The sequence below is a fragment of the Bufo bufo genome, chromosome 4 (genome assembly GCF_905171765.1).
Source record: "Bufo bufo chromosome 4, aBufBuf1.1, whole genome shotgun sequence".
In the NCBI taxonomy this organism is placed as follows: domain Eukaryota; kingdom Metazoa; phylum Chordata; class Amphibia; order Anura; family Bufonidae; genus Bufo; species Bufo bufo.
Genome location: NC_053392.1, coordinates 269,967,982 through 269,988,082, shown reverse-complemented (window position 1 = coordinate 269,988,082; position 20,101 = coordinate 269,967,982). Strand labels below are relative to the sequence as shown.

The 20,101-nt window shown below is 42.2% G+C and overlaps 1 protein-coding gene across 16 annotated transcripts in view; it reads left to right on the top strand.

Moving 5' to 3' along the window:
• The window catches only part of DST (dystonin), a 572,762-nt gene that overhangs the window by 513,390 nt on the left and 39,271 nt on the right, over nucleotides 1-20,101 (top strand). For all 16 annotated transcript variants that reach the window (XM_040428594.1, XM_040428595.1, XM_040428593.1 and 13 more), the window contains 9 exons: nucleotides 303-509; nucleotides 5,639-5,758; nucleotides 5,850-5,957; nucleotides 9,073-9,291; nucleotides 13,695-13,898; nucleotides 15,360-15,591; nucleotides 15,903-16,129; nucleotides 19,313-19,435; nucleotides 19,663-19,764. In XM_040428594.1, coding sequence (XP_040284528.1) covers nucleotides 303-509; nucleotides 5,639-5,758; nucleotides 5,850-5,957; nucleotides 9,073-9,291; nucleotides 13,695-13,898; nucleotides 15,360-15,591; nucleotides 15,903-16,129; nucleotides 19,313-19,435; nucleotides 19,663-19,764 — 1,542 coding nt within the window. The remainder of the gene's footprint in view (nucleotides 1-302; nucleotides 510-5,638; nucleotides 5,759-5,849; nucleotides 5,958-9,072; nucleotides 9,292-13,694; nucleotides 13,899-15,359; nucleotides 15,592-15,902; nucleotides 16,130-19,312; nucleotides 19,436-19,662; nucleotides 19,765-20,101) is intronic.

Genomic DNA, 20,101 nt, shown 5'->3' with positions numbered 1-20,101 from the left:
TGATATACTTTTTTCTGATGTCTGCAATAGAGCAGTCTCTTGTACGGTTACATACAAGACATCCAGTAAATAATAACTCACAGTATACATCTTTTAAACATTGAAGCCTATGGACAACAGAAGCCAATGTATGTATGTAAAATGGCATCTGTCAAAAGTATACACTGGGAATTCCTCCCAACAGTTACCTCCGACTGAGACTGCAAAATGCACTGTGAAAGCAACCTAACCCACTCATTATAACGGAGAGAAACATGGAGCACCAGTAGATTATGCAATCTGTGGTCTTTCTTATTTTTCAGGAACTACTGTTAGAAGCCAGAACTTATAAAGCATTGCTAGACTCCTTGAATGAAGTTAGCAGCTCTTTGCTGGAGCTAGTGCCTTGGAGAGCAAGAGGAGGCCTTGGCAAGATGGTAACAGAAGACAATGAGCGCTACAGATCAGTCAGCGACACCCTAACGCAAATGGTGGAAGAGATAGATGCTGCCAGATTACGATCTCAGCAGGTACAGAAAAACTATTGATTCCTCGGGACTAGAACAAATGCCTATAAAATAATGTTTCTGCTGATTCGCTATGCACAGACAACAAAGCGGGACTTGAAAAGCGGTCTAATGTGTGAGATATTTAGGAGCAGGGCATAGCTAATCTGTATATTGTGAGCACCATCTGGCTTCATTGTTCCCCGAGCATCCTAAAAGATAGCATGCCTTCCCAGATAAAGAAATAAGCATGATAGCAGCTCTGGTTTGCTACTATATATCATTCTACTAATCCCATATTTATTAGACACATAGGCCTCAGACTTGCCTAAGGTTTTTTACTAAGTATTCAGTTGACAGGAAAGAGATTAAGGGCATTCTGCACCTGCCTTGATTAATCCATCATAGTACACAAGTCATATTGTGAAATGGGTAGATTGCAAATATTAATATATATAGATTTTATTCTTTATTGGCTCATTGGATGTTTTTTCATAGTGAGCGCTGAAAGATTGCAAATCTGAAAATCTTCAAAAATGGCTCAGATTCTGAGTCACAGATCAAATTACAGTTGTGATGTATAGGATTGTGGGACTAGAGGACTTTTGGTCAGTGGTCGTATTTCTTTGTGCAGTGTTTTTGTTGAGTTTGCACTATATGATATTGTTTTTCCGCCTGCTTCAAGAACATCTAATTCATTAGAGCAGTCAGGATTTCGTACATTTAGGGGCACATTTATTAAGAATGGCGTTTTAGACAATGGTCTTAAAGAGGACCTTTCATCGCTCCAAACATTGTGAACTAAGTATCATGACATATACAGCGGCGCCCAGGGATCTCACTGCACTTACTATTATCCCTGGGCGCCGCTCCGTTCTCCCGTTATGTCCTCCGGTATGTCCGGGGACTTGGTTATAGTTGGAGGAGACTGCCCTTGTTCTGCTGGGCTTCTCCTTCTCCTAGGCTGTAGCGCTGGCCAATCGCATTGCAGAGCTCACAGCCTGGGAGAAAAAAAACTCCCAGGCTGTAAGCTCTGCGCTGCGATTGGCCAGCGCTACAGCCTAGAAGAAGGAGACGCCCAGCAGAACAAGGGCAGACTCCACCTACTATAACCAAGTCCCCTAAGTCTCCGCCTACTATAACCAAGTCCCTGAACATACCGGAGGAAAAACGGGAGAACGGAGCGGCGCCCAGGGATAATAGTAAGTGCAGTGAGATCCCTGGGCGCCGCTGTATATGTCATGATACTTAGTTCACAGTGTTTGGACCAATGAAAGGTCCTCTTTAATAAAGCCCTATAGCTGGCAGTGGATCGGCAAAATTATGAAGAGGCGCCAGCCTCTCCATAACTTCGGCGCATCCAGAGCCAGTTCTAAATGCAAAACAGCTTCCTTGCTGTCTTACATTTAGATAATTGTCTATGCCTGAAACAAGCTTAGAAAATGATGAATGAGATGGGCGTGCCGGCTGGTCCCCTTCCCCACCCACGCCACATCCACAATTTCAGACCTGGTGTGAGCCGGGAGAAGTCATATAGGCCTACTTAGTCCATAGTTAAAGTGCATAAGTGTCGCTGACAAAAGACAATTACATGACCAATCACATTTCTTGTTACAATATTAATGCGCTCTGGAATGACCATTGTATGAAACTTGTAACCTGAGACCATGATGAAATATAAGCAGACAATTGAATCAGGGAAAGCAGGTCCTTACATGTAAAAGAGCCGCTGTGAGATGGGAAATCCCTTCTAGTGTCTCCGAATGTGTTTGGTGTCTATACATTTAAAGGGGTTTAACGGGATGGGACTATTAATGACCTATCCTTAGGTGGGATCATAAGTATCAGATCAGTGGTGGTCTGACTCCCGGCACCCCCATCGTTCAGCTGTTTGCAGAAGCTTAGCATAGTTCAATATCAGGCAACCTCTAAGGCCCCTTGCAGACGAGCATTTGTCATGCTGCGAGTCCACAGCGCAGTTCCCGGCCTGACCTCCCAGCACTGACAGGGTCACATAGCATTATGTTGATTTATGATGCTATGTAACCCTTACAGTTCTGGAATGTATTGGATAACACTGACATAATGCTGCCAGTGTTATCCAATACATTCCAGAACTGTAAGGGTTACATAGCGTCATAAATCAATATAATGCTATGTCACTCGGTCAATGCTGGGAGGTCAGGACAGGAGCTGCGCTGCAGACTCGCAGCGTGACAAACGCTCGTCTACAAGGGGCCTAAGTGTGCATTAATGTGTTGAGGTGAAGAATCCTGCCTATATTGTGTCATCATTTATCGCTGCTCTTGATTATATATAATTCATAGATTGTGTACAATGAGCTTGTTGGCAGCTCACCCCAATGTTAAATTAGGTATAGTTTCAAAGAATACTAACCATGGCTAAAATAAGAATTGCCTCCATCCAAACTGTCCAAATGAGCTTTGATGTTTGTCAGAAAGAAAAAACATGTAAAGAATTGGAAAGGAGTAGCACAGGGGGGTTGCAAATTACTCTCCTATCTCAAGCTCCATACCGAATGAAGGACAAGACGATATAAATTAACCTCAAGGACCTTGAACACTGGAGCTGACAGGCGCATTATCACAGGAGAACTTGCATCTTTTTCATTCCTCCGGAGTGGACAGGAGTCTTTATGTACAGTTCTTACTGTATTCTTAGTAATATTCAGGATCACACACATCAAAGGAGCAAACAATTATCCTCTGTCACCGCTATTAGTCATTTACTGTAATATTACTCTTTCCATTCACTCTTCAGATGACATATTATGAACAGCATGGTTCACTGGTGGAACCCCTGTTGGATTATTGATGGTTTTCTAGCTTCTTAAAATATCACGTTCTTGCTCTAACTTTGTTTCATCACCTTTCCCACCTTCTAGAGAGGTTGATGAGGTCTTGTTATCATTAACCCCCTGACACTCTCACATAAGTATGCAAGATTTTAGCTGCCTGAAACCCAATGATATGATTCCAACATACAGTACAGACCAAAAGTTTGGACACACCTTCTCATTCAAAGAGTTTTCTTTATTTTCATGACTATGAAGGCATCAAAACTATGAATTAACACATGTGGAATTATATACATAACAAACAAGTGTGAAACAACTGAAAATATGTCATGTTCTATGTTCTTCAAAGTAGCCACCTTTTGCTTTGATTACTGCTTTGCACACTCTTGGCATTCTCTTGATGAGCTTCAAGAGGTAGTCCCCTGAAATGGTTTTCACTTCACAGGTGTGCCCTGTCAGGTTTAATAAGTGGGATTTCTTGCCTTATAAATGGGGTTGGGACCATCAGTTGCGTTGAGGAGAAGTCAGGTGGATACACAGCTGATAGTCCTACTGAATAGACTGTTAGAATTTGTATTATGGCAAGAAAAAAGCAGCTAAGTAAAGAAAAACGAGTGGCCATCATTACTTTAAGAAATGAAGGTCAGTCAGTCAGCCGAAAAATTGGGAAAACTTTGAAAGTAAGGGCTATTTGACCATGAAGGAGAGTGATGGGGTGCTGCGCCAGATGACCTGGCCTCCACAGTCACCAGACCTGAACCCAATCGAGATGGTTTCGGGTGAGCTGGACCGCAGAGTGAAGGCAAAAGGGCCAACAAGTGCTAAGCATCTCTGGGAACTCCTTCAAGACTGTTGAAAGACCATTTCAGGGGACTACCTCTTGAAGCTCATCAAGAGAATGCCAAAAGTGTGCAAAGCAGTAATCAAAGCAAAAGGTGGCTACTTTGAAGAACCTAGAATATGACATATTTTCAGTTGTTTCACACTTGTTTGTTATTTATATAATTCCACATGTGTTAATTCATAGTTTTGATGCCTTCATAGTCATGAAAATAAAGAAAACTCTTTGAATGAGAAGGTGTGTCCAAACTTTTGGTCTGTACTGTATATAGGAACATTGTGCACGGTTAGTACCGCTACATTAAAAGGGTATTCTGGTTATAGAACTATTAAATCAATGGGGGGGGGGGGGGGGGGAGTCCTACTGCTGGGCCCCCCATTGATCACGAGTGGAAATTTGCACTGCAACTCCATTAATTTCTATGGGAGTTCTAGAGGTAGCCAAACCACCTACTCCATGGAGCCCCACTAAAATGGATGGAGCAGCTGGTTGGAAATGCGTGCCACTCCTCCATTCATTTCTGTGGGAATTCTGGAGATAGCCAATTACAGTGCTCAGCTACCTCACAAACTCCTGAAGAAATTAATGGAGCGGTGGCGTGCATTTCTGACCAGTGGAGCTTCACGCTGTTTAGGGCCCTCATTCTTGTGATTATTGAGAGTTCCAGAGGTAGGACCCCCACCATCTAATATTTATCCCCTATCCTGTGGATAGGGCATAACTTTCTGTAACCGTAATACACCTTTAAATTGTCTGGTATTTCAATTATAGTATTTTCAATAGGACTGAGCTGCAATAATAGACCTCAAAGATGGGTAGGAGTGGCGCTGTTTTGGAGAGAATGCTCCCTTCTTATTTTAATAATCACTTTTTAGTGCATACTATTTAAAATGCAAATACTGAATAAGGCCCTGTGCTAGCGGTGGATCTGCCGAAGTTATGCAGAGGCGTCGGCGTCTATATAACTTTGACGGATCCACCGCCACTTCTAAATGCAAGACATCTTCCTTGCTGTCTTATATTTAGACCATTTTCTAAGCCTAAAACATGCGTAGAAAATGGTAAATGAGACGGGCCTGCCATCCCTTCCCCGACCATACCACGCCCACTTTTTTAGACCTGGCGTGAGCAGGGAAAAGTTGCAGATTGTGGCGCAAAGGTCCTTATACACCTAATATAGGCATATTTCTGTTTAATAAATGACCCCCATACTTTTTATATCTATTAAGCAGATTTTATTCTCTGGTTTCTTGCTTTTTGATTTGCAACTTGCAACTGTTTTATAAAAGACTGCATATATTTTTACATGGCGTTAATACAAATAGAAGGTTTTAATATAGACCTTGTTTCTTCTGGTGTGTTCACATTTGCATAGTTTAAGCATCTGGCAGTATGACAGCGCTGCTTTTGTAATGAAATGTGTTATTACTTTATAGCCATGCAGAAAGTCTTATTGCAGCATTATGTCATGTAATCACATTTATATGCTTTCAGTTTGAGCAGGCCGTGGGCGCAGAGCATACATGGAGTGAGGATACTAAAAATAAGATGATGGCTCTCGGTCATATTAGACTTGAGCAAGACCAGACCGTGGCTCAACTACAAGTTCAAAAGGTAACGGAATGTGCTTAGGGTTTAGGGCGATGATCCGTGGACCAGTGTGAAATTATTTTACAGGAACTGATACATTTTTCAATTTTTACAGGGATTTACCATGGAGATTCTGAGACACAAGGACACAATAGATGAACTAGTGAAATCAGGACATGAAATATTAAGTTCTTACAGTGAGGACGAGAAACAACCTATGCTGGTATGTCAGGGAATAGTGATACTCTCATCTTCATGTTAGGTCTCCTCATTGTAAATACACTTCCACTGCTCACCAGACCCATCTATTAGGGGTCTACATTGGACATGAAAACGAGAAGGTCCAGAAAGCTACTTTCTGTTGGCATTAATCTCCATTGTACCTGTTTTTTCCTTCACACTTTTCTTTTTTGTTACCTTTTTTGTAAATACAGCAGATACTTGGATTTTATTGAAAGGGGACACTCACATTTCAAAGGGTACTTCATTCTGCCTCTAGTGCTATAATCCTGGGAGTGAGTTGAAATGTGTCATTTTACGAATAGTTTACCCTCACCTGCTGTGTCCTTCCTCAATACCATGTAGATTGTAAGCCGCCGGGCAGGGCCCTCTCTCCTTCTGTACCGGTTTGTAATTCGTCTTGTTCATGCTTAGTAAAATTGTCTGTATTAAGTATGTGCACCCCTTATCATATGCACAGCCCCATGGAATAAATGGCGCTTTAATAATAAATAATAGTTTAAAGGGGTTTTCTGAGACTTTACTATTGATGACCTATACTCGGGATAGGTCATCAGTATCTGATTGGTGGGGGTTCGACACCCAGGACCCCCGTCAAGCAGCTGTTTGAGAAGGCACCGGCGCTCGCGGTAGTGCTGTTGCCTTCTCTCAGCTTTCTCTAGGCCATGTGATGTCACATTTATTGTTTGTGAATGGGGCTGAGCTGTGATACCATGCACAGCCATTACCAAATGGACGGCACTGTGCTTGGTGAGCCAGGAGAAGGCCTCGACGCTACTGCGAGTGCCAGTTCCTTCACAAACAACTGATCAGCGGGGGTCCTGGGTCTCGAACCCCCACCAATCATATACTGATGACCTATCCAGAGTATAGGTCATCAGTAATAAAGTTTTGGAAAACCCCTTTACACTACTAGTAAAATGACACATTTCAAATCCCCCAGGATTATAGCATTACAGGCAGAATGAGGTACCCTGGGAGCTTAACCGCAGAGGAAATCTATCAAACGGCAGACTCTTGTCCTTTCGTTCACCACTAATCTAATGTCAAAGGCCAGCTATACAAATAAGGATCAATGAAAGAGGTTGTCTGGCATGATAATTTTTTTTACAGAATGGGTTTAAAAAAAAGTGTCAGGCCTTCACCATTTCAATGGTTTTCCACTGGTCTCCTCTTCCTAATTTCGGCTTGATACACAGGAAATGGCAGGGGATTGCTGCTCATCCAATCAATGGCTGCAGCAGTGACTGAGCAAATATCTCAAGGAAGTAGTGTCACGGCAGGGAGTGGGGGAAACCCCCCACCGTACAATGTAAAGAGATAAAGGGTAGCTGCTAGGCCAGTAAGCCGGAATAAGGGAGCAGGTCACCTCCTAAAGCATCTGTTCTCCTAACTGTATGAGCCAACCCATAAGGTAGGAGGGCCCATACGCTGGAACCTTAGAACCCTGAAATCCCAGAATTTCCCTGAGGTTAGGAGACAGGGACCTGAGACAACCAGGTTCATCCAAGACACGGATAAACCAGAGTCTCCACAGGCCTAGCAACAAAGGGAAAAGGAGAGACCATTAACATCAAGAGGATCGGCAGGTAAGAAGAACAAGACAACTCACTTACCTGCCGAAGCCTCCACAACTGGAACCCGTGCATCAGTTCAGAAGCCCGAACACACAGCAGGTCACACCATAATCCCCACTAGCTAGAAGATTAACCCCTAGCACACCAAACAGCAGGGAGGCACACCTTAAAGGGGAATTTCAAGTGCAAACTAAAAACTACACGTTGCCACCAGCAACGAGTCTGCACGGCAACCGCGTCACAGTCAAACAACAATATGACCCTGACAAGTAGTGGGGACTCGGAAACATCGAAATAGCAACGGTGGGGGATCAGTAAGAAGTGCCTCTTGTAATAAAAAATGTTATCCTGTTAGACAACCCCTAACGTGTGAGGAGCTTATAATATGTTTATTATTTGTAATTGCAATATAACACGTATAGACTCACCCTGGGAACAGCAGAACTAGGACTCACGCCTTGAGCAAATTGATTTTTTACTTTTGGCTTTCCCTCAATATTAGCTTTTCTGTCTGAGGTGCATAGTATGAATTCTGGAAGAGGCCTGATATCTTGGATGTTGCATATCTGGACTTTGCCAGTGAATGGTATGATAAATGTCTTGCACATGCTGGGCCAAAAAGCTGTCACACAAAGAATTCTGTCCAGCCCCATCATTATAAACTATGTAGACTATTCTGTTAGTAGTGACGCCCAATGGAATCCTGACTTTCTGTCAATGCTGATTATCAGAAAATGATATGTCCAGATGTTACACTAGTTTATGGCAGGCCATGTTTTATATTTTAAGCCTCATAAAACCTAAAGAGATTTTAATAAGATGCATTTGGAGGCTCATGCCAGCTACATCCCTTGCTTTGATATGGAATTCATGATTTTGAGGTTATGCAGTGAGAATGCAATGACTACAAGTGAAAAGCATTAATGTAAAGGAGCCGAATCCCAAATGTTTATGGAAAGATTACTGCAACCTTCCGGATCCAGAAAAAAAATCATATGAACTGGAGAACATACAAAACACTTACATGGTGACCTCCTTTTCATCTTTTTTAGTTGCAGATCTGACAATTTCTTGGCTCCTCATCTTCGATTCAAGATGGCCGCACCAATCCAAAGACTGCCTGATGCATACTGTGCAACCATCTTGGTTTTCAGAAGAGTAGCCAGAGAATTAGTGGATTTGCCGACTAAGGAGGTCACCATAGGAATGAAAAGATGAATCCAGCATCGAAGTTGAAAATATTGTGGGTTCCTTTATTCAATATAGTACAGATCCATACAGTGACAGCATCACCTCAGTGTTTCAAGTGATCGTCTACGCGTTTCGAACAAACGTGTTCTTAATCATAAGGAGGTCACCATGTTAGTGTTTGTTCCCCAGTCCATGCAAATTTTTCATTTGTGAACCAAAGGGTCGCTTTAAACTCAAATACATTACACAGTAACATCACCTTATCATCTCCTTCTATATCATTCTGCTATAACTGTTATTACATCTGTATTTATGTATTAATGTGTATAGAACAAGCTGACAAAACTGGCGAAGAGTTACGACAACATCTGTCACTTAAATGCTGAAAGGAACCTTCAACTGGAACGAGCCGTGTGCTTAGTGAACCAGTTCTGGGAAACTTATGAAGAACTTTGGCCATGGTTGACAGAGACAGAGAAAGTAATATCAGAACTGCCACCTCCCGCTCTAAACTATGACACATTGAGAGAGCAGCAGGAAGATATTCGGGTAAGACCTAGTAATATTGTTTATAAGGCTATAAAACACATCCGTCCATCCAGTTCAGCCTGTTATCCTGCAAAGTTGTTCCAGAGGAAGGCAAAAAAAAAACAACTCATGAGGTGGAAGCCAATTTTCCTCATTTTAGGGGAAAATAATTCCTTCCCGACTCCAATCAGGCAATCAGAATAACTCCCTGGATCAACAACCCATCTCTTGTAACTATAACCTATAATATTATTACACTCTAGAAGTACATCCAGGCCCCTCTTGAACTCTTAGTGAACTCACCATCACCACCTCCATCCTCAGGCACAAAGTTCCATAGTCTCACTGCTCTTACAGTGAAAATCCTCTTCTATGTTTATGGAGAATCCTTTTTACCTCTAGACGTGGAGGATGTCCCCTCGTCACGGTCACAGTCTTAAATAAATAATCACTTTAGTTTATTTATAATATTTGATGTTATTAGTGTGACATTTTGTATGACTAGACATGAAAGATTGGGCTATCCAGCTTTACCTTAAAGGGGTTGTCTCTTTTCATCAAATGGTATTTATCACGTAGAGAAAGTTAATACAAGGCACTTACTAATGTATTGTGATTGTCCATATCGCCTCCTTTGCTGGATCGATTCTTTTTTCCATCACAGTATAAAATGCTAGTTTACAGGGGTTACGACCACCCTGTAATCCAGCAGCAGTGGACGTGCTTGCAGACTATAGGAAAAAGTGCCAGCAACTCTGGTGGCTGGGACCATGTGACCGCAAATAGGCATGCGTGCACAGCAGCTCGTGTCCTGACCATCTCATATCTGCTCTGCAGTGGTGGCCGTAACCCCTGGATATGAGAAGTGTGTAATGTGATGGAAAAATGAATCAAGCCAGCAAATGAAGCAATATGGACAATTATTATTTATTATTAAAGCACCATTCATTCCATGGCACTGTACATGTGAAAAGGGGTATACATACAGTTGAAATATGCATGAACAAGACAAGTTACAGAGTAGTACAGGAGGAAAGAGGGCTCTGCCCACAAGCGCTTACAATCTACAAGGTGTGGAGGAAGGACACAGTAGGTGAGGGTGAAGCTGGTCATGGCGGTATAGAGGCAGCAGGGTCACTGGTTGTAAGCTTGTCTGAAGAGGTGGGTTTTTAGGTTTCTTTTGAAGGATTCCACGGTAGGTGAGAGTCTGATATGTTGGGTTAGAGAATTCCAGAGTGTGGGGGATGCACGGGAAGAATGAGGCGATTTCGGGAAGAGGTGATAAGAGGAGAGGAGAGAAGGGGGTTTTGTGAGGATCGGAGATTGCGTGTGAGGATGTATCGGGAAAGGAGATGTAGGGAGGGGACAGGTTGTGGATGGCCTTGTATGTATTTGTTAGTATTTTGAACTGAATTTGCTGGGCAATGGGGAGCCAGTGAAGGGATTGGCAGAGGAGTAACAGGGTGAGAGGTGGATAAGTCGGGCAGCAGAGTGGAGGATAGATTGGAGGGGTGCAAGGGTGCTAGATGGTAGGTCACAGAGGAGAATGTTGCAGATATGATGAGGGCATGTACAAGCATTTTTGCAGACTCCTGGTTGAGGAATGCTCAGATGCGGGAGATATTTTTAAGTTGGAGGCGGAAAGTGGTGAAAAGGACTTGGATGTGTGGTTTGAAGGACAGGGCAGAATTCAAGGTTACTCCAAGGCAGCCAACTTGGCTGACTGTTGAGAGTGAGCAGCCATTGATTGTGATAGATAGGTTTGTTGGGTGGGTGAGCAAGATGGGGGAAAGATTATAAATTCTGTTTTATCCATGTTAAGTTTTAGAAAGAGCGAGGAGAAGACGGAGGATATGGAAGATAGACATTATGGGATCAGTCACAATACTGAAGTGAGACAACCCCTTTAATAACATGATGATAATTGTCAGTAATCCTATTCATATTTCTTTGGTTAGATTTGGCTGTTATCAGATTGTACCAGCTACAGCTGCTGGCTGATCTGCAGGGAAATGTAGTCAGTCATCATCTACTAAACAAGCCAGTTGACGTTAGCAGATTACGTAGGATCGAGACTCCATTGTTTGTTCTAATTATTTCCGACTGCTGTTTCCCTCTACCTTACTTGACAGGATGACATTACTGTAGTTCCAGATCCTCATCAGTAAAATGGCAGCAGTGTTCCATCTGTGTATCTGGTGCAGAGCTAAGATAGTAAGATGCTCACTGAAGAGACTAAGGAACAGATGAGTGCTATTGTCAGCCCTAGCAGGTCGCTGATGCTGTACGATCAATGCTGGCCACATTCATATGAACGTTTGAGGGGAGATAATGAGCACTTGGCCGCACTAAATTAGTGAAACATCGCCCTGATGCCGCCTTGGTGATCTTTATTGTAATTTCCATTCTGCCCTTTTATTCCTATTTTCCCGTAATAATTATTTATTTTACCTTTGCAGATTTATTTGTGCACTTTACAGTATACTGTGCATTTCCAGCCCCTCTAGGAAAGCATATATCAAAAAATGTACAGGCTTACGTGAATCACTGTATAATGAGAAGGCAATTTTCTTCCTACTGGAGGAGATCTCATCTGACTGCCTTTTCCCAAAGAGCATTGGCTTTTAACCTGTGTCCCTTAACAAACAAACACCAAGTCACTGCCTGGTCACGCCGGACCATGGTACCAGGAAGCGGCTTGGTCCTGTGATGGCTGCAGCGGTCACACAATGTAAAATCCCCAGTGTCTTCCCAAGCAGACGGCCCTTGTAAAGCCGGTGAGGAACTGCAGTAGGGAATTGCTGATTGTACAATTTACCAAATAACTTTATTCAAACTGCATCCAGAACTGAAAGGCTATTACTTTATCCACAGTGTGTGGAGCAGACAACATCCATAATCCCTTCATTTTTGCTCTGTATACTGGTTGAGAAACCTTGAAAAAGAAGGAGCAAATGTTTATCTACTAATAGTAATAATTTTAAGACTTTGTGTTTATACTGGCGTTGTGTGCTGTGGACGCTCTCTGACCTTCGTTTTGCTCTCCATGCCGTTGATGAGATCACAGGCATCTCCGTCTCTGAAGTGTAGAGCCTCAGATTATTGTTTCAACAGCCTCTTAATTGCGCTTTAGATCCGCAGTGTGAGTGCAGATAAGGTTTTGTAGATATGACGTCATTGTCCTCATCCTTCTCTGAAGTGTCAGCGAGAAGCTGTGTTCTGCGCTGAATATTTTGTACTGCCATTTAGCGCACCTACCTTTTAAGTAGCTGTCCGGCGCACAGTTGGTACATCTGCTCCTATTTCAGTATGAAATGTCCGACCTCCTGTCTTAGTAAATAACAATTAAACACTTATTAAAACACTGTATAAAAAATAAAACTCTCCTAGAAATCGGTAACTGAAATGGCTCTCTGGGTGTTGCCGTTTTCCATGTCAGTAGGTTGTGTCTTACACTGTCCACTGATTGGACTGTGGACACGATCTCCTTGAGGGGAAGTGTAACAGCCATTTTGTTCATGCATAGGATGAATGGCACAATAGTGAAATAAAGGTGCTGCCGAATTGTTATGTTATGCGGACTTGTCAGTTCCCTTTTATCCAGCAAATACCATGTTATTGATGTAGCAGCCAGTCAGACATGTCAGATCATGGTGCTGTACTGGGATAGAAACATAATGGAGCTCTCATCAGATTCTGGATCTAATAAAGTACAAATTAATCTAGTTCTAATGATGGCAGCATATTAACCAGCTCTGCCTAAATAGGTAATCTGCCAGAAGTCTTGTCCACAATTCTGAGATAGGTCACTTTCACATGGTCAGTATTTTGTATCGGTATTTGTAAGCCAAAACCAGGAGCGGGTCCAAAACACAGAAGAGGCAGGCATTTTCCATAATGGCCTTTGCCCTTGTAGGTTCTGCTCCCCTATTTTGGCTTGTGACTTATGCAACATACTGACAATGTGAGAGTGGTCTAATGCAAAATTTGGGCATATTATGGGTAATGGTATTCTATCCAAACCTCCGTAAACGGTAAACTTCTGCTTCTTACACCGCTGGGCATTCCTATGTCTTGGCTCTGTTTTCTCTTGATAGCAACAAAGTAAAAGTAATCTGAAAAAAGCTCCTTCTCATTCGCGCTGACAAATAGTGAATTGTGTATTTAGGAGACAGTACTGTGCTGTTACATTAATATTTGATAAACCATTGGGTATTCAGTTCATATCTATGTACCGTAAGTTTTGATTTTCTCCCAAGGCACTTGCTGAAAATGAAGTACTATAGATAGATTGATAGATATCTTACATGCATCACTAGATGTCGTCATCTCAGAGTGCTCTTTGTTTAGATCTCTTTGGCATCAAGACTGCAGAAACCAGACATGCTGGGGAGGATTATTAACAAGTTTGTATTTTGTTATAGCAACTCCGGGAACTGATTGCTGAACACAAGCCTCACATAGATAAGATGAACAAAACTGGGCCACAGCTGCTGGAACTCAGTCCCGAAGAAGGGTTCTTCATCCAGGAGAAATATATCACAGCAGACACTCTATATAGTGATATCAAGGAGGTTGTAAAGAAACATGCAGTTGCTTTGGATGAAGCTGTCTCCCAATCTTCACAGGTACTAGAGTATTCAGCACACAAAGCAATGGGGCAAAAATAGTCATCAGAATGTACTATGACAGTTGTTTCTATGGGGTAATTATGTTTGAGGAAAAATGTTTCAAAAGGTGTATTTATGAAGGCATAGCAATATAATACAGCTTTTACTGAAGAGAACAGCATTTCTCATGTGTAACAGTAAGGTAGTCCATGAACAGAACACTGGAAGTGAACAACCTGCTCTTTTTGTGTAGTATTCTTCATATTCTTGAACATACTAGACAAATTCTAGGCTTTGGCGATCTTCAGTTCTATAAAAGTGAGTGCAGACCCAGATGCGTGACCACGTCTCCATTCATGATGGCTGTGAGACAGGGCCCAATACTTGAGATAAAAATAGGCCCCAGAGAAGGTACCGACGTCTATTGAACTTTTATGGCCTATCCTGTGGATAGGCCATAAATGTTGAGATAGGAATACCCCTTGAATGAGTGATGGTTAAACATATAAGTTATTCACAATATTTTGATGCGTGATAGCTGTGAAAGTACATTTCTCAAGTTATATTTAAGGGTTTTTTAATGTTGATGACCTATCCTCAGGTCATTAATATCATATTGGCAGGGGTCCAGCACCCCCGCTGATCAGCTGTTTGAAACTAAGGCTGCGCTTGTTTACCTGCTCGCCGTCGACATCGCAACGCATCACTTCTGTGGGATGGCTCCTTCCTATTCAAGTATATTGGCTTTTAACGTGTGTCCCTTAACAAAAAAACAAACAAACACCAAGTCACTTCCTGGTCACGCTGGACCATGGTACCAGGTATCACGTAATAGCGAATAGTACGGTTACTTGTGATCACACCTGCTCACCACTGCGATGTCGACGGCGAGCAGGTAAACAATGAACGGAAGCAGCGCAGCCGTCTCTTCAATCAGCTGATCAGAGGGGGGCCGGGTGTTGGACCCCCGCCAATCTGGTATTGATGACATCCTGAGGATAGATCAAAAATATTAAAATCCTGGAAAACCCCTTTAAAGTACATCTCTGCAACTTTTTTTTTTACTACATATCTAATTTCTGTCATTGATAGTTGTCATTGTTCTAATTAAGGAGCATAAATACGACCTCTATCAGTCAGACATGCTGCAGTAATATTTTATTTATGACCTAATTTTGCTTAGGGTTACCATATCAGTATTACATTACCCTATGTGAATAGCAGTTGCAGATGTATTTAAAAAGTAAGATCAGTTATTGGGGACGTTTTTTTCCAGTTTCATGCTAGTGTGTCTCCCAATTAATAATTTGTGTATATAACATCAATATGTGACTGGTATCTTATCTACCGGTAAATGATTGCCATGCTGGACAAAAAAATAGATGAAAAGTTGGTTTGTAGGAAAAATGTAAAGGATTAATGAGGATGAAAATATTGTAATCAGATTGCATTAGCATTCTTCTGCAATTTATTTCCTAGTTCCATGACAAAATTGACCCCACACTTGAAAGCCTAGAACGAATAGCTGAGCGCCTGAGACAACCGCCGTCAATCTCTGCAGAGTGTGAGAAGATCAGAGAACAGATAAGTGAAAATAAAAATGTCTCAGTTGAGCTTGAAAAGCTTCAGCCTGTCTATGAAACACTGAAGATGCGTGGAGACGAAATGATTGCTCGCTCAGAAGGTGCTGATAAAGACATCTCGGCCAAAGGTAATCCATTGTAGAAGACAGGAACTCCCCTTATCGTTTCCAAAAATGGGAAATAGTACAGTCTTCAACGTTCTTATCTTGAACAAAGTTCTGTTTTTCATGGCCCTATACGTATCAAATATAATTTGGCAAGATAAAAGTGGTGCTATGTTCTGACATTAGTTGTTTGAATTCATGACTCATGAAGGCCTAATTGCACTTTTGTATTTAACTACAGGAATGCATATGATCAACTATGAACACGTCTGATTTTATGAAAAGCGAATCTGATTGCAGACTTAGCAGTTTATAAATTGTGTTTTCTTTTCCAGCTGTTCAAGATAAGCTTGACCAAATGGTCTTTATCTGGGAGGACATCCAGGCTTTGACAGAAGAAAGGGAGGCCCAGTTGTTGGATGTGATGGAGCTGGCAGATAAATTTTGGTGTGATCACATTGCATTATTAGCCACTATAAAAGACACCCAAGAATTTATCCGTGAACTTGAAGAACCTGGAGTTGACCCCTCTGTTGTGAAACAGCAGCAAGAGGCAGCAGAGGTAAGGTCACTGAGGAAACCTCCGTAAAGAATAAGACTATAATACACAGTCACAATAAGAGTAGTACAGTGATGGTTCATACCACAGAGCAAATAACAAAGGTGTGGTTTCCAATCAAAATGTCCCTCAGAGCAGGGGCGTACATAGAAATCGAGGGGCCCCATAGCGAATCTCAGAACTGGGCCCCCCACCCAAATATAAAGTACAATTATTGTACTAGTGTATGCGTATTTATATATATATATATATATATATATATATACACACACATATACAACAGACAGAGGCCATGGTTCACAGCTCCCTTACCTAAGGCATTTCAGCACAGTGTGAATGAGTGATTATTACACGAAGAGTCAGTCACTCACACACAATGTGATCAAGATTGCTGCAGTAGACCTCCAGCCTTTGCTACTCACTGAGTTCGTCAATGTGGTGGTCACAGAGACAGACACTGGAAGGGCAATATAGAAACTTCTCTTGGCACCTGCTTCACATCCCTGCAGTGGCGCTGGCAACTAGGTAGCACGCACCTGCCGCGCCACACTTCAGGAAGCAGGCGCCCGCCGTGCCAGAATTCAGATAGGATGATGCTTCCGTCCTCTGCTGCTGTGTAAACCGAATTGTAACCCATAAGACTAGAAAGTGAGGGGGCAGGGTCATTCAGCCCTTCCGGGCCCTATAGCAATTGCATGGTCTGTGCCACTGGCCCATAGTACTGGATACATACAGTAGTTACATTTTTTGATAAAGTTGAAAAAAAGACTCGGATCCATAAAGTAGAACCTATAATCCTACCATGTTGATAGAGAGGAATGTAAAAACCTTTATGAAGCACAGGCCACTTACTCCATATTACCATACCTAGATCATCGTTCCATTTCTAGAAATCTAGTACCCATAACTTTTAATATTAAATTTTTCTAAAAAGACACCCAGCCCCTCGTGAACTTCAATAAGTCAACCATCACAACATCTTGTAGCAGTGAGTTCCATACTGTAACTTCTCTTGCAATAAAGAATCTCTGTCTATTGAAGGGGAAACCTTCTTTCTTCCACATGCAGAGGAGAGGAGATCCTCTTGTCATGGTTACAGGCGTAGATATGCATCTATGCCTCTTTGTATACATCACATGATTTTATTTGCCTTGGCAGCAGCTACCTGGTGCTGCTCTCTAAAGTTAAGTTTCTCTTCACCAGGTCCTTTTCACTGGCGCATTTGCCCAGAGTTTGTAATATTGTAATAGAAAATGTAATATTATCCTCTTCTTTGTTAATTACTTAGTAGATGTTGTTATCCTCTTCAAATATTGAAATTCTAATCTGTAAGCCCCCTACAAAGTCATTTATAAACAAAATAAAAAGAAGAGTGCACAATACTGACCCCTGTGGGAACCCACAGGTAACCGACCCAATCCGAGGCTGTACCAATAATAGCCACCCTCTCTTTCATATCAGTTACCCTAATATTAACTAATTTACCCTGAATTATTATTGCATTGCTTCTTGTTATGGAGGGAATGATCCTGATATTACATATACACTCTTCGACATTCAAATTGCAACACCAAAAAAGACAAGCCATAAGGTTGTGCAAATTGAGAGAGCAGCAGGTGTCTCCAACACATTGCAGATGATCACATTTTCAAGCACCTAGCTCAAATCTGTTATGCAGTTTCTCAATATATTACCGTATTTTTCGCCCCATAAGACGCACCTAGGTTTTTGAGCAGGAAAATAAAATAAAGAATATTTTGAACCAAAAGGTGTGCTTTTGGTGGGTTTTGAACTAATGGTGGTCTGTGGATGACACTATTATGGGGCATCTATGGATGGCACTGTCATGGGGGCATCTGTGGATGGCACTGTTATGGGGCATCTGTGGAAGGCACTGTTATGGGGTATCATTATGGGGGCATCTGTGGATGGCACTGTTATGGGGGCATTTGTGGATGGCATGACACTGCTATGGGGGGATCTTTGGATGACACATATATAGCATCTTATCTGATGTGTCATCCACAGATCCCCCATAACAGTGTCCCTGTGTAGTGAATGGGGGCTGGCATCTGGTTCTATAATGGCAGCGGGGCCCGGTGCAGTCACTTTATTCTATTACACCGGGCCCCGCTCACAGTAGTATCATCATAGTATTGTTAAACTATTCAATTATCATCTGAAATCCAGCGCTTTACTTACTACTAACTTCGTAGCAGTCAGGAGGCCGGGCGGGCGCTCGCAGCGTGACTTTCTACGTCACACACCTGCTTCATTCATAAAGTGGGCGGAGCAGGAGCGTGCCGTAGTGAGTCACGCTGCAAGTGCCCGTCCGGCCTCCTGACTGCTACGAAGTTAGTAGTAAGTAAAGCGCTGGATTTCAGATGATATTTGAATAGTTTAACAATACCTACAAGTTAGATATGATGATACTACTGTGAGCGGGGCCCGGTGTAGTAGAATACAAGAATACAGTGACTGCACCGAGCCCCGCTGCCATTACAGAACCAGATGCCGGCCCCCAGCCCCTCCTCCCTCTCAGCCGATACACCCGACGGCCGCAGCATTTGCCCCATAAGGCGCACTGCTATTTTTTTCCCCACTTTTGGGGGGGGGGTGCGTCTTATAGGGCGAAAAATACGGTAATAAGTGATTCTATCTTAAACAATAATAAATTGTATGTAAATGATCTCAAGCTATAAGGGTATGATGCTCCCTCCTTAAACTTATGAAATTGTGGTTGTGTTATCTAACAGGGGTGGAATAGGAACTTAAAGTGACCCTGGAAAAAACATTAATGTGGCCCCAATGGTGCGGGTGGGTGCAAATAGACAGAAGGTGGGACAACACAAGTAGATGGGGCTAAAACAAGTTGGCAGGGTCAGTAATACCATAGTTCAGCACAGAATACCTCCTCAGAAGCTGTCCCTCTGTGGTGGCCATCAATAGCTGCCACGCTCTGTCCTCCTCCAATTGTCTAATATGTATATGAAGCAGGTGGCTTAGGAGGTGAGATGCGGGCCACAACACCAAGCCAGCCCTACCTTCAGCATGCTGCCTGGACATCCTCTAATAATGACCTCTATAGTTCCCCCATGTTCCTGGCCAGCAGCAGTGAGGAGGACTATGGCTAGTCCACCCATGGTTTATCTATATGTTCTTATGACAAAAATGATTTCTTTTTAGGCAATTAAAGAAGAGATTGATGGGCTGCAAGAAGAGCTGGATATCGTCACAACTCTTGGATCGGAGCTGATATCTGCCTGTGGTGAACCTGATAAACCCGTTGTGAATAAAAACATAGATGAAGTAAGCACCGATTCATATCTTGAAGGATATTTAATAATATTTTGAGACTCAATATGGATTGCTAAAGTTAGACTGTAGCCTGCTCTGCAGGAAAGAAGTCCTTGAGCCAACAGGTTGTGTCCCTAGCAGTATGACTTCAGTATGCCAAAGTAACTTATTCTAAGTATGACATTACATATATGTTTTTATCTTTGACATATATTTTGCTTTGTTATATTTATTTCCAGCTAAACTCTTCATGGGAAATGTTGAATAAAACTTGGAAAGAACGAGTGGACAAACTGGATGACGCTATGCAGGCAGCTGTACAATATCAGGATGGGCTGCAGGTACAGTGTGTTACATGCATATGAGTACATGCATAGTATCCATTAGTATTATGAGTATTGTTCCGTTTAAAGCTTGTTTTTTTTAAATTGAGTGTAAAGAGAGGGAGATCAGAAGAGAAATGTAATAATACATCCTAGGGCTTCATGCATATGACCATGTTTTTCATCTGTATGACATCTGCTTTTTTTGCTGATGGCACACTGACCCATTCATTTCTATGGGGCCATGCACATATCTGTATTATTTGAGGATTTGTGTGGCCATTCCACAAATAATATAGCATGTCCTATTCTTGTCCGTATTGTAAATGAGAAAAGCCTTTTCCTTTGATGAGAG